Raw genomic sequence first — 15,725 nt, forward strand, 5'->3', positions numbered from 1 at the left:
TTGTGTGCAGAGCACTGTACTAAGCACTTTGGAAATACAAATAGGCAATATATAGAGACGGTCCCTACCCGACAACGGGCTCACAGTCTAGAAGGGGGAGACAGACAAGAAAACAAAACATGCGGACGGGTGTCAAGTCGTCAGAACAAATAGAATTAAAACTAAATGCACAGCATTTACAAAATAAATAGAATACCAGAGAAGCAGTGGGGCCTAGTGGAAAGAGCACAGGCCTGGGAATCAGAGGACCTGGTTTCTAATCCCAGCTCCTGCACTTGTCTCCTGGGCGATCTTGGGCACGTCACTCTACTTCTCTGTGCCTCAGTGACCTCATCTGTAAAACGGGGATTAAGACAGTGAGCCCCATGTGGGATAAGGACTGGGTCCAATCGGATTAACTTGTATCAATCAATCAATCAATCGTATTCACTGAGCGCTTACTGTGTGCAGAGCACTGTACTAAGCGCTTGGGAAGTACAAGATGGCAACATATAGAGACAGTCCCTACTCAACAGTGGGCTCACAGTCTAAAAGGGGGGGACAGAGAACAAAACGAAACACACTAACAGAACAAAATAGAATAGATATGCACAAGTAAAATAGAGTAATAAATATGTACAGACATATATACATATATACAGGTGTTGTGGGGAAGGGAAGGAGGTAAGATGTATCTCCCCTAGCGCTTAGTACAGTGCCTGGCACCTAGTAAGCGCTTAACAAATACCATTAAAAAAGGAAAACTGAAGCTCCCTGGAGACAGGGAACATGTCTGGCTGCCTAGTAGTCAGAAGGCACACAATAAGTCTCCTTCATTGATATCCATGTCCTTACCCGTAATCCCTAGATCATGGAAGGCTAGCTCTCGGGAATCCTCTAGAGTGAGGTGGGAATGTGGCGAGCAAGGTGGGGTGCCAAAGAGGCCAGAAATGTTGGGTGGGGGGTACCTAGTCCACTTAACCTCCAAAAAAGTCAGTTACTTTATGGGTAGAACGCCTATATCGCAACCTAAATACATCAGTGTAACTATATTAAGCATTCATTCATTCAATCGCATTTATCGAGAGCTTACTGTATGCAGAGCACTGTACTAAGCGCTTGGGAAGTACAAGTCGGCCACATGGAGAGACGGCCCCTACCCAACAACGGGCTCACAGGCTAGAAGGGGGAGACAGACAACAAAACATGTGGACAGGTGTCAAAATCGTCATTCATTCAATCGCATTTATTGAGCGCTTACTGTGTTGCAGAGCACTGTACTAAGCGCTTGGGAAGTACAAGTCGGCCACACAGAGAGACGGCCCCTACCCAACAACGGGCTCACAGTCTAGAAGGGGGAGACAGACGACAAAACATGTGGACAGGTGTCAAAATCGTCAGAACAGGTGGAATTATAGCTATATGCACATCATTAACAAAATAAGTAGTAAATATGTACAAGTGAAATAAACAGAATTATAGCTATATGCACATCATTAACAAAATAAATAGTAAATATGTGTACAAGTGAAATAATTAGAGTAATAAATCTGTGCAAATATATGTAAGTGCTATGGGGAGGGAAATGAGGTAGGGCGGAGGGGGATAGGGAGGAGGAGGAGAAGAAAAAGGGGGCTCAGTCTGGAAGCACCTGTAACTGACTGAACAGCAACTTGTACTTCCCAAGCGCTTAGTACAGTGCTCTGCACACAGTAAGCGCTCAATAAATACGATTGATGATGATCTAAGTTGTCTCCCCTCCTAGATTGTAAGCTCCTTGTGGGCAGGGAAAGTGTGTGTCTACCAACTCTTATATTGTACTCTCCCAAGCACTTGATTACATTACTTGGATTGACTGGGAGCCCACTGTTGGGTAGGGACCGTCTCTCTATGTTGCCAACTTGTACGTCCCAAGCGCTTAGTACAGCGCTCTGCACACAGTAAGCGCTCAATAAATACGACTGAATGAATGAATTGATTATTCCACCTTGCCCAACCTTAGTTTGAGAACCATTCCCCATTCACGGCATCGTTCTCGCCCTCGGGACTGTAACTCGCTGTGGGCAGGGAACGCCTCTATCGTACTCTCCCAAAGCACTCAGTACGGTGCTCCGCAAGGAGTACGCACTCAAGTAATACGATCGATTGATGGAGAAAGATTTGGTGCTCCAGCCGTCCATCTCCCAACTTGTACTTCCCAGGCGCTTAGTACGGTGCTCTGCACACAGTAGGCGCTCAATAAATACGATTGAATGAATGAATGAATGAATGACACCTGGCCAGTTCAGTACCATGGGTACCCCAAACCTCCGTCCCGGGCAGGCCTTTCATCGACCCCCTCGGACACGCAGACAAGGCCGCGGTCGCTTCCTTCCAGAAGCCCAGCAAACCGAACGTCGGCGGGAATGGGCGGGAACGTCGGCGGGAATGGGCGGGAACGTGCGGGAACTTAAAGCCCAAAGCCAAATCAACGCATTTATTGAGCACTTACAGTCTGCGCGGCTCTGTTCTAAGCTCTTGGGAAGCGTACAAATCCTACCCAAGCCTCCAACTCGACACAGTAATAATTATGGTATTGGTTAAGTGCTCATCTGTCAAATGGAGGGTGCTTAAGATGATGAGCTTCCTACGGGGCGGGGACTTTGTCCAACCTGATCATCATCAATCGTATTTATTGAGCGCTTACGGTGTGCAGAGCACTGTACTAAGCGCTTGGGAAGTACAAATTGGCAACATATAGAGACAGTCCCTACCCAACAGTGGGCTCACAGTCTAAAAGGGGGAGACAGAGAACAAAACCAAACATACTAACAAAATAAAATAAATAGGATAGACATGTACAAATAAATTAAATAAATAAATAGAGTAGAAAAATATGTACAAACATATATACAGGTGATTAGCCTGGATCTTCCCCAGTGCTTAGTACAGCGCCCGGCACATAGTAAGAGCTTAACAAATGTCATTAAAGAAGAAGAAGGTCCCTTGGATGGTGCCGACGACGGGCAGCCCGGGGCGGATGATCCTGGCCCGTTCGTTCATTCGTTCGTTCATTCAGTCGCATTTATTGAGCGCGGCCGGTGTCCGTTCGTTCATTCGATCGCATTTATTGAGCGTTTACTGTGTGCAGAGCACTGTACTAAGAGCTTGGAAAGTACAGTTTGGCAATAAAGAGAGACAATCCCTACCCACACGGGGCTAACAGTCTAGGGGCAGAGGGAGACAGGCGGCAATACAAGTATGCAGGCGTCAATATAAATAGAATTACAGATATATACACACCAAAGCAAGTAAACAAGCATCAATATAAATAACTAGAATTACAGATATGCACATTTATACATAAGTGCTGCAGGGCGGAGGAGAGCAAAGGGGACGAGACGAGGTGACTTGGAAGGGAGGGAGAGCTGAGGAGTCCTCTAGACTGTAAACCCGCTGCGGGCAGGGATTGTCTTTATTGCCGTATTGTACTTTCCCAAGCGCTTAGTACAGTGCTCTGCACCCAGTAAGCACTCAATAAATATGACTGAATGAAGAAATTAATGAAAAACAGGGCTTAGTCGTAGGGCTGGGGGAGAGAAGGCTCGACTTCACTCACCCCCTTTGCTCTTCCCCCCGCTCCCGCCACAGCATTTGTGTATATAGGTACATATGTATAATTCTATTTATTTACATCAATCCCTGTTTACTTGTTCTGATGTATATATATATATATATATATATATATATATATAATTCTATTTATTTATATTAATGCTATTGGTGCCTGTTTGTTTCCCCACTTCTAGACTGTGGGCCCATTGTAGGCAAGGATTGGGTCTCTTTATTGCTGAACTGAACTTTCCAGGCACTTAGTACAGTGCTTTGCACCCAGTAAGCACTCAATACGACTGGATGAAGAAATTAATGAAAAACAGAGCTTAGTCGTAGGGCTGGGGGAGAGAAGGCTAGACTCCACTCACCCCCTTTGCTCTTCCCCCCACCCAACAGCATTTGTGTATATATAGGTACATATCTATAATTCTATTTATTTACATCAATCCCTGTTTACTTGTTCTGATGTGTGTATATATACATATATATGTATATATATATATATACCATATATATATATACCAACTCTTTTATATTGAATCTCCCAAGCGCTTAGTACACTGCTCTTGCACACAGCGCTCCATAATTTTTTTGTTTGGGGGGTTTGTTAAGTGCCTGCCAGGTGCAGGCACTGTACTAAATGCTAAGCCTGTTGTGGGCAGGGAATGTGCCTGTTATAGCATATACTGTTATAGCGTACTCTCCCAAGCGCTTCGTACAGTGCTCTGCACACAGTAAGCGCTCCCCCTCCTTCCTCTCCCCATCCCCCCCCCCCACCTTGCCTCCTTCCCCTCCCCACAGCACCTGTATATGTGTATGTATGTTTGTAAGGATTTATGACTCTATGTATTTTATTTGTACATATTTATTCTATTTCGTTTTGATGTTTTGTAGATGTTTCGTTTTGTTGTCTGTCTCCCCCTTCTAGACTGTGAGCCCGCTGTTGGGTAGGGACTGTATATGTTGCCGACTTGTAATTCCCAAGCACTTAGTACAGTGCTCTGCACACAGTAAGCGCTCAATAGATACGACTGAATGAATGAATGAATATATATATATTCATATATATATATATATATATATATATATATATATATATATATATATATATATATATATATATATATATATATATATATATAGCTACAATTCTATTTATTTCTATTGACGCTATTGGTGCCTGTTTGTTTCCCCACTTCTAGACTGTGGGCCCATTGTGGGCAAGGATTGGGTCTCTTTATTGCCGAACTGAACTTTCCCAGCACTTAGTACAGTGCTTTGCACACAGTAAGAGCTCAATAAATACGACTGACTGACTGAATGAATGAAAAGCAGGGCTTAGTCAGTGGGCCGGGGGGAGAGAAGGATCGACTCAACCCCTTTGCTCCCCCCACACCCCCACAACACTTGTGTATATAGCACAATTCTATTTATTTACATTAATCCCTGTTAACTTGTTCTAACATGTACCTATCTCTAATTCTACTTATTTATACTGGTGCTACAGATGCCTGTTTACTTGTTTTCATTCATTAATTTGTATTTAGTGAGCCTTTACTGTGTGCAGAGCACTGGACTAAGCGCCTGGAAAGTACAAATTGGCAAAGTCTACAGATGGACCCTAGAATGAATGAGCATGAATGAATTCCTTCATTCATTCCATCTTATTTATTGAGCGCTTACTGTGTGCACGGCACCGGACTAAGCGCCTGGAAAGTACAAATTGGCAAAGTCTACAGATGGGCCCAAGAATGAATGAGCATGAATGAATATGAGTGAATTCCATGGTATTTATTGAGCGCTGTGTGCAGAGCACTGTACTAAGCGCTTGGGAAGTACAAATCGGTAGCCTATAGAGATGGTCCTAGAATGAATGAGCAAGAAGGAATAAATGAGCGGAAATTCATTCATTCATTCATTCCATCGTATTTATTGAGTGCTTACTATGTGCAGGGCACTAGACTAAGCGATTGGGAAAGTACAAATCAGCAACATATACAGTCCCTAAAATGCATGGTTATAGTAAGCGCTTAACAAATGCCATTATTATTATTATGAGCGTGAATGAATGAATGAGCACGAATGAATGAATACATTAATTCCATGGTATTTATTGAGCACTTACTGTGTGCAGAGCACTGGATTAAGCGCTTGGGAAGTACAGCTGGCAACATCTACACACGGTCCCGAGCATGAACGAATGAATTCATTCCATGGTATTTAATAACTAATAACAATAATGATGGCATTTATTAAGCGCTTACTATGTGCAAAGCACTGTTCTAAGCGCTGGGGAGGTTACAAGGTGATCAGGTGGTCCCACGGGGGGCTCACAGTCTTCATCCCCATTTTACAGATGAGGGAACTGGGGCCCAGAGAAGTTAAGTGACTTGCCCAAGGTCACACAGCTGACAATTGGAGGAGCTGGGATTTGAACCCATGACCTCTGACTCCAAAGGCCGGGCTCTTTCCACTGAGCCACGACTTAATTGAGCTCTGACTGTGAGCAGGGCGCTGCACTAAGCGCTTGGGAAAGTACAAACCGGCAACAGAGGGAAACGACCCCTAGGAAGAATGAGCATGAATGAATGAATTCAATCGTACTTATTGAGCGCTTACTGTGTGCAGAGCGCTGGACTAAGCGCCTGGGAAAGTACAAACTGGCCAAGTATGGAGATGGGCCCAAGAACGAATGAGCATGAATGAATGAATGAGCATGAATGAATTCATTCCACGGTATTTAATTAATAATAACAATAACGATGGCATTTATTAAATGAGAAACAGCCCCTAGAAAGAATGAGCATGAATGAATGAATTCAATCGTACTTTTTGAGCGCTTACTGTGTGCACAGCGCTGGACTAAGCGCCTGGGAAAGTACAAATTGGCAAAGTATGGAGATGGGCCCAAGAATGAATGAGCGTGAATGAATGAATGAGCATGAATGAATTCATTCCATGGCATTTAATTGAGAATTAGCATGAATGAATTCGTTCCATGGTATTTAATTGAGAATTAGCATGAATGAATTCATTCCACGGTATCTAATTGAGCGCTGACTGTGTGCAGAGCGCTGGACTGAGCGCTTGGGAAGTACGAATCGGTCCCTAGAAGGAATGAGAATGAATGACTATGAATGAATGAATGAATTCCATGGTATTTAATTGAGCGCTGACTGTGTGCTGAGCACTGGACTAAGCGCTTGGGAAAGTACAAGTCGGCAACGTATAGAGACGGTCCCTAGCAGGAATGAGCAGGAATGAATGAATAAGCGTGAATGAATGAATTCATTCCATGGTATTTATTGAGCGCTGTGTGCGGAGCGCTGGACTAAGCGCTTGGGAAAGTACAAATCAGCAACAGAGAGAGATGGTCCCTAGAAGGAATGGGCATGAATGAATGAATAAGCACGAATGAATGAATGAATTCACTCCGTGGTATTTAACTGAGCGCTTCCTGTGTGCAGAGCGCTGGACTAAGCGCTTGGGAAACTACAAATCGGCAACAGAGAGAGGCGGCCCTTAGCATGAATGAATGGCTGAGCAGGAATTCATTCATTCATGCATTCACTCATTCATTCCATCATATTTATTAAGGGGGGAGAAGAAGGGGAAAAGGGGGGAGAAGAAGGGGAAAAGGGGGGAGAAGAAGGGGGAGGAGGGGGGAGAAGAGGGAGAGAAGATGGGGGAAAGGGGGGGAGAAGATGGGGGAGAAGGGGGGAGAAGGAGGGAGAAGAGGGGGAGGAGAAGAATGGGGGAAAAGGGGGGGGAGAAGCGGGGAGGAGGAGAAGAGGGGGAGAAGAGGGGGAGAAGATGGGGGAAGAAGATGGGGAGAAGGAGGGGGAAGAGGGGGAGGAGGGGGGAGAAGGGGGAAGAGGGGGGAGAAGAGTGAGAGAAGAGAGGGGAGAAGGTGGGGGAAGAAGATGGGGGAGAAGGGGGGAGAAGGATGGGGGAGAAGAGGGGGGAGAGGGGGGAGAAGGATGGGGGAGAAGAGGGGGGAAAAGGGGGGAGAAGAAGGGGGAAAGGGGGGAGAAGGGGGGAGAAGAAGGGGAGGAGGAGAAGGGGGGAGAAGACGGGGAGAAGATGGGGAAGGGGGGAGAAGGGGGGAGAAGAGAAGGAGGAGAAGAGGGGGGAGAAGGGGGGAGGAGGAGAAGAGGGGGAGAAGACAGGGGAGAAGATGGGGAAAGGGGGAGAAGGGGGGAGAAGAAGGGGAGGAGGAGAAGGGGGAGAAGACAGGGGAGAAGATGGGGAAGGGGGGGAGAAGGGGGGAGAAGAGAAGGAGGAGAAGAGGGGGGAGAAGGGGGGAGAAGGGGGAGAAGGGGGAGAAGGGGGAGGAGGAGAAGAGGGGGAGAAGACAGGGGAGAAGATGGGGAAGGGGGGAGAAGAGAAGGGGGAGAAGAGGGGGGAGAAGGGGGAGAAGGGGGAGGAGAGGGGGAGAATCAATCAATCGCATTTATTGAGCGCTTACTGTGTGCAGAGCACTGGACTAAGCGCTTGGGAAGTACAAGACGGCAACATCTAGAGACGGTCCCTACCCAACAGCGGGACAACCCAATCACTTTGCGACCTCCCCAGCGCTTACAACAGTGCTTTCCACGTAGTAAGCGCTTAATAGACACCACCATTATTATTATTATTATTGTTAAAAGGGGGAGGCAGAGAACAAAACCAAACATACTAACGGAATAAAATAAATAGAATAGATATGTACAAGTAAAATAAGTAAATTAAAATAGAGTAATAAATATGCACCGACAAGGGGGAAGAAGGGGGATTAGAGGGGGCAGAATCAATAAATCAATCGCATTTATTGAGCACTTACTGTGTGCAGAGCACTGTACTAAGCGCTTGGGAAGCACAAGATGGCACCATATAGAGATGGTCCAACAGCGGGACAACCCGATCACTTTGCAACCTCCCCAGCGCTTAGACAGTGCTTTGCACGTAGTAAGCGCTTAATAAACACCATCATCATCATCATTATTATTATTGTTAAAAGGGGGAGGCAGAGAACAAATAATGATAATAATAATGATGATGGCATTTGTTAAGCGCTCACTGTGTGCAAAGCACTGTTCTAAGCGCTGGGGAGGTTACAAGGTGATCAGTGTGTCCCATGGGGGGCTCTTAGTCAATCCCCATTTTACAGACGAGGTAACTGAGGCTCAGAGAAGTGAAGTGACTTGCCCAAGGTCACACAGCAGACAAGTGGCAGGGCCGGGATTCGAACCCATGACCTCTGACATCATCATCATCATCAATCGTATCTACTGAGCGCTTACTGTGTGCAGAGAACTGTACTAAGCGCTTGGGAAGTACAAGTTGGCAAGTTGGGATTGACTCCAAAGCCCGGGCTCTTTCCACTGAACCACGCTGCTTCACAAAACCAAACATACTAACAGAATAAAACAAATAGAATAGATATGTACAAGTGAAATAAGTAAATAGAGTAATAAGTATGTACAGACATGGGGGGGAGAGGAGAGCGGGAGAAGATGGGGGGAAAGGGGGTAGGAGAAGAAGTGGGGCGGGAGGTGTGGGGGAGAAGAGGGGGGAGAAGGTGTAATAAAAAAATAATAATGGCATTTGTTAATCAATCAATCAATCAATCGTATTTATTGAGCGCTTACTATGTGCAAAGCACTGCTCTAAGCGCTGAATGGGGGGTAGGAGAGGGGGTAATAAAAAAATAATAATGGCATTTGTTAAGCGCTTACTCTGTGCAAAGCACCGTTTTAAGCGCTGAATGGGGGGGTAGGAGAGGGGGTAATAAAAAATAATAATAATGGCATTTATTAAGCGCTTACTCTGCGCAAAGCACTGCTCTATGCGCTGAATGTGGGGTAGGAGAGGGTATAATAAAAAATAATAATAATGGCATTTGTTCAGCGCTTACTCTGTGCGAAGCACTGTTCTAAGCGCTGAATGGGGGGTAGGAGAGGGAGTAGGGGCGGGAGGTGTGGGGGAGAGGGAGGAGAGGGTGTAATAAAAAAATAATAATAATGGCATTTGTTAAGCGCTTACTCTGTGCAAAGCACTGTTCTAAACGCTGAATGGGGGGTAGGAGAGGGTGTAATAAAAAAATAATAATGGCATTTGTTAAACGCTTACTCTGTGCAAAGCACTGTTCTAAGTGCTGAATCTGGGGTAGGAGAGGGGGTAATAAAAAAAATAATAACGGCATGTGTTAAGCGCTTACCCCGTGCAAAGCACTGTTCTAAGCGCTGAATGGGGGGTAGAAGAGGGAGTAGAGGCGGGAGGTGTGGGGGAGAAGAGGGGGGAGGGGGGGAGAGGGGGTAATAAAAAAATAATAATGGCATTTGTTAAGTGCTTACTCTGTGCAAAGCACCGTTCTAAGCGCTGAAATTGGGGTAGGAGAGGGGGTAATAAAAAATAATGGCATTTGTTAAGCGCTTACTGTGTGCAAAGCACTGTTCTAAGCACTGAATGTGGGGTAGGAGAGGGGGTAATAAAAAAAATAATAATGGCATTTGCTAAGCGCTTACTCTGTGCAGGGGTAGGAGAGGGAGTAGGGGCGGGAGGTGTGGGGGAGAAGCCGGGGGGAGACGGTGTAATAAAAAAAAAATAATGTCATTTGTTAAGCGCTTACTGTGTGCAAAGCACCGTTCTAAGCGCTGAAAGGGGGGTAGGAGAGGGAGTAGGGGCGGGAGGTGTGGGGGAGAAGAGAGAGGGAAAGGGGGGAGAGGGGGTAATAAAAAATAATAATAATAATGGCATTTGTTAAGCGCTTACTCTGTGCGAAGCACTGTACTAAGTGCTGAATGGGGGGTAGGAGAGGGAGTAGGGGCGGGAGGTGTGGGGGAGAAGAGAGGGGGAGAGGGGGGAGAGGGGGTAATAAAAAAATAATAATAATGGCATTTGTTAAGCGCTTACTCTGTGCAAAGCACCGTTCTAAGCGCTGAATGGGGGGTAGGAGAGGGGGTAATAAAAAATCATAATAATGGCATTTAAATGTGGGGTAGGAGAGGGTGTAATAAAAAATCATAATAATGGCATTTAAATGTAGGGTAGGAGAGGGTATAATAAAAAATAATAATAATGGCATTTGTTAAGCGCTTACTCTGTGCAAAGCACTGCTCTAAGCGCTGAATGGGGGGTAGGAGAGGGTGCAATTAAAAAAAATAATAATGATGGCATTTGTTAAGCGCTTACTCTGCGCAAAGCACCGTTCTAAGCGCTGAATGGGGGGTAGGAGAGGGGGTAATAAAAAATAATAATAATGGCATTTGTTAAGTGCTTACTCTGTGCAAAGCACCATTCTAAGCGCTGAATGGGGAGCAGGAGAGGGGGTAATAAAAAAAATAATAATGGCACTTGTTAAACGCTTACTCTGTGCAAAGCACTGTTCTAAGCGCTGAATGGGGGGTAGGAGAGGGGGTAATAAAGAAAATAATAATGGCATTTGTTAAGCGCTTACTCTGTGCAAAGCACGGTTCTAAGTGCTGAACGTGGGGTAGGAGAGGGGGTAATAAAAAAATAATAATAATGGCATTTGTTAAGCGCTTACTGTGTGCAAAGCACTGTTCTAAGCGCTGAATGTGGGGTAGGAGAGGGGGTAATAAAAAATAATGGCATTTGTTAAGCGCTTACTGTGTGCAAAGCCCTGTTCTAAGTGCTGAATGTGGGGTAGGAGAGGGGGTAATAAAAAAAACTAATAATGGTATTTGTTAAGCGCTTACTCTGTGCAAAGCACTGTTCTAAGCGCTGAATGGGGAGTAGGAGAGGGTATATATGTTTGTACATATTTATTACTCTATTTATTTATTTATTTTACTTGTACATATCTATTCTATTTATTTTATTTTGTTAGTATGTTTGGTTTCGTTCTCTATCTCCCCCGTTTTAGACTGTGAGCCCACTGCTGGGTAGGGACTGTCTCTCTATGTTGCCAATTTGTACTTCCCAAGCGCTTAGTACAGTGCTCTGCACACAGTAAGCTCTCAATAAATACGATTGATGATGATGATGATAATAAAAAACAATAATAAAGGCATTTGTTAAGCGCTTACTCTGTGCAAAGCACAGTTCTAAGCGCTGAATGGGGGGTAGGAGAGGGGGTAATAAAAATAATGATAATGGCATTTGTTAAGCGCTTACTCTGTGCAAAGCACAGTTCTAAGCGCTGAATGGGGGGTAGGAGAGGGGGTAATAAAAAATAATAATGATGGCATTTGTTAAGCGCTTACTCTGTGCAAAGCACCCTTCTAAGCGCTGAATGGGGGGTAGGAGAGGGGGTAATAAAAAATAATAATAATGGCATTTGTTAAGCGCTTACTCTTTGCAAAGCACTGTTCTAAGCACTAAATGTGGGGTAGGAGGGGGGTAATAAAATAATAATGATGGCATTTGTTAAGCGCTCACTCTGTGCAAAGCACCGTTCTAAGCGCTGAATGGGGGGTAGGAGAGGGTATATATGTTTGTACATATTTATTACTCTATTTATTTTACTTGTACCTATCTATTCTATTTATTTTATTTTCTTAGTGTGTTTGGTTTCGTTCTCTGTCTCCCCCCTTTCAGACTGTGAGCCCACTGTTGGGTAGGGACTGTCTCTAGATGTTGCCAATTTGTACTTCCCAAGCGCTTAGCACAGTGCTCTGCACAGAGTAAGCGCTCAATAAATACGATTAATGATGATGATGATGATGATAATAAAAAAAATAAAGGCATTTGTTAAACGCTTACTCTGTGCAAAGCACCGTTCTAAGCGCTGAATGGGGGGTAGGAGAGGGAGTAGGGGTGGGAGGTGTGGGGGAGAAGAGAGGGGGAGAGGGTGTGATAAAAAAATAATAATAGCATTTATTAAGCGCTTACTCTGTGCAAAGCACTGTTGTAAGCACTAAATGTGGGGTAGGAGAGGGGGTAATAAAAAATAATAATAATGGCATTTGTTAAGCGCTCACTCTGTGCAAAGCACTGTTCTAAGTGCTGAATGTTGGGTAGGAGAGGGGGTAATAAAAAAATCACAGTTATAGCATTTAAATGTGGGGTAAGAGAGGGGGTAATAAAAAAATAATAATGTCATTTGTTAAGCGCTCACTCTGTGCAAAGCAGCGTCCTAAGCGCTGAATGGGGGGTAGGAGAGGGGGTAATAAAAAAAATAATAATAATGGCATTTAAATGTGGGGTAGGAGAGGGGGTAATAAAAAAATGACAATAGCATTTGTTAAGCGCTCACTCTGTGCAAAGCACCGTCCTAAGCGCTGAATGGGGGGTAGGAGAGGGGGTAATAAAAAAAAATAATAATAATGGCATTTAAATGTGGGGTAGGAGAGGGGGTAATAAAAAAATAACAATGTCATTTGTTAAGCGCTCACTCTGTGCAAAGCACCGTCCTAAGCGCTGAATGGGGGGTAGGAGAGGGGGTAATAAAAAAAATAATAATAATGGCATTTAAATGTGGGGTAAGAGAGGGGGTAATAAAAAAATAATAATGATGTCATTTGTTAAGCGCTCACTCTGTGCAAAGCAGCGTCCTAAGCGCTGAATGGGGGGTAGGAGAGGGGGTAATAAAAAATAATAATAATGGCATTTAAATGTGGGGTAGGAGAGGGGGTAATAAAAAAATAACAATGTCATTTGTTAAGCGCTCACTCTGTGCAAAGCACCGTCCTAAGCGCTGAATGGGGGGTAGGAGAGGGGGTAATAAAAAAAAATAATAATAATGGCATTTAAATGTGGGGTAGGAGAGGGGGTAATAAAAAAATAACAATGTCATTTGTTAAGCGCTCACTCTGTGCAAAGCAGCGTCCTAAGCGCTGAATGGGGGGTAGGAGAGGGGGTAATAAAAAAAATAATAATAATGGCATTTAAATGTGGGGTAGGAGAGGGGGTAATGAAAAAATGACAATAGCATTTGTTAAGCGCTCACTCTGTGCAAAGCAGCGTCCTAAGCGCTGAATGGGGGGTAGGAGAGGGGGTAATAAAAAAAATAATAATAATGGCATTTAAATGTGGGGTAAGAGAGGGGGTAATAAAAAAATAATAATGATGTCATTTGTTAAGCGCTCACTCTGTGCAAAGCAGCGTCCTAAGCGCTGAATGGGGGGTAGGAGAGGGGGTAGGGGCGGGAGGTGTGCGCGCCGCCGTGCTTACCCGCAGGGCGGCCGCGTGGGGGCGCTGTGGGTGGCGGCGGCGGCGGCGGCGGCGGCGGCGGGGTCCCCCCCCGCCGTGGGTCCCAGCAGGCCCCGGAAGTGCGGGTTGTCGCGCTGCTCGCTCCGCAGCAGGGACAGCAGCGACGGCCCGTGCCGGCACACGCACTGGCGGACCAGCTCACGCTCCATCGGCAACACACACACACACAGACACACACCCCCGGCACACCGACACCGCCCGGAAAGCCCCGGGCCCGGGGCGCGCCGGAACCGGAAGCCGCCGCCGCGCACCGGAACCGGAAGTGCGCTCGCGGCTTCGCCCGCGGGGCCGCTCCTTCAGCCAGGCGGTCCCTCACTCGTTCGTTCGTTCATTCGTTTATTCATTCATTCGTTCATTCCTTCGTTCATTCATTCATTCATTCGTTCGTTCATTCGTTCATTCGTTCGTTCATTCGTTCATTCATTCATTCAACAACAATGGGGTCATTCAGTCAGTCAGTCAGTCACTCATTCATTCATTCACTCATTCGTTCAACAACAATGGGGTCATTCATTCATTCATTCATTCATTCACTCATTCGTATTCGTTCGTTCATTCATTCATTCGTTCACTCATTCATTCATTCGTTCACTCATTCATTCGTTCATTCATTCGTTCATTCATTCATTCGTTCGTTCATTCATTCAACAACAATAGGGTCATTCATTCATTCATTCATCCATTCATTCATCCGTTCATTCATTCGTTCGTTCATTCATTCGTTCGTTCATTCATTCATTCCAGCCTCTTCAGCGAGCGCTCACTGCTCACTTCAGTCACCCATTCATTCATTCACTCATTCGTTCAACAACAATGGGGTCATTCATTCATTCATTCATTCATTCAACAACAATAGGGTCATTCATTCATTCACTCATTCATTTGTATTCGTTCGTATTCATTCATTCATCCGTTCATTCATTCATTCGTTCATTCATCCGTTCATTCATTCATTCGTTCATTCATTCATTCCAGCCTCTTCAGCAAGCGCTCCCTGCGGGCGCGGCACCGTGCTGAGCACTGGGGAAGGACAAGTCGGCAACATAATAAATGCCATCATTGTTGTTGCCCAGCAATGGGTTCATTCACATATTCATTCATTCATTCATTCATTCATTCATTCATTCATTCAATCTTCAGCGAGCGCTCCCTGCGGGCGCGGAACCGTGCTGAGCGCTGGGGAAGGACAAGTCGGCAACATAATAAATGCCGTCGTTGTTGCCCAGCAACGGGTTCATTCATTCATTCATTCATTCATTCATTCATTCTTCAGCGAGCACTCCCTGCGGGCGCGGAACCATGCTGAGCGCTGGGGAAGGACAAGTCGGCAACATAATAAATGCCGTCGTTGTTGTTGCCCAGCAATGGGTTCATTCATTCATTCATTCATTCATTCATTCATTCCATCCTCTTCAGCGAGCGCTCACTGCGGGCGCACCACCGTACTGAGCCCTGGGGAAGGACAAGCCGGCAACATAATAAATGCCATCATTGTTGTTGCCCAGCAACGGGTTCATTCATTCGTTCATTCACTCATTCATTCATTCATTCATTCGTTCTTTCCGGCCTCTTCAGCAAGCGCTCACTGCGGGCGTAGCACCGTACTGAGCGCTGGGGAAGGACAAGTCGGCAACATAATAAATGCCGTCATTGTTGTTGCCCAGCAACGGGTTCATTCACATATTCATTCATTCATTCATTCATTCATTCATTCATTCACTCATTCATTCCTCAGCGAGCGCTCACTGTGGGCACGGCACCGTACTGAGCCCTGGGGAAGGACAAGTCGGCAACATAATAAATGCCGTCATTGTTGTTGCCCAGCAACGGGTTCATTCACATATTCATTCATTCATTCATTCATTCATTCTGGCCTCTTCAATCAATCAATCAATCAATCAATCGTATTTATTGAGCGCTTACTATGTGCAGAGCACTGTACTAAGCGCTTGGGAAGTACAAATTGGCATCACATAGAGACAGTCCCTACCCAACAG

At 45.3% G+C, this 15,725-nt stretch overlaps 1 protein-coding gene across 2 annotated transcripts in view; it reads right to left on the bottom strand.

Annotated features, from left to right (window-relative positions):
- The window catches only part of TTC14 (tetratricopeptide repeat domain 14), a 40,055-nt gene extending 26,171 nt beyond the window's left edge, over positions 1 to 13,884 (bottom strand). For both annotated transcript variants that reach the window (XM_038743529.1, XM_038743539.1), the window contains exon 1: positions 13,690 to 13,884. In XM_038743529.1, coding sequence (XP_038599457.1) covers positions 13,690 to 13,877 — 188 coding nt within the window. In that variant the 5' untranslated portion in view covers positions 13,878 to 13,884. The remainder of the gene's footprint in view (positions 1 to 13,689) is intronic.
- Positions 13,885 to 15,725: the final 1,841 nt, after the last annotated feature.

This window comes from Tachyglossus aculeatus, chromosome 1 (assembly GCF_015852505.1).
Source record: "Tachyglossus aculeatus isolate mTacAcu1 chromosome 1, mTacAcu1.pri, whole genome shotgun sequence".
Classification (NCBI taxonomy): Eukaryota; Metazoa; Chordata; class Mammalia; order Monotremata; family Tachyglossidae; genus Tachyglossus; species Tachyglossus aculeatus.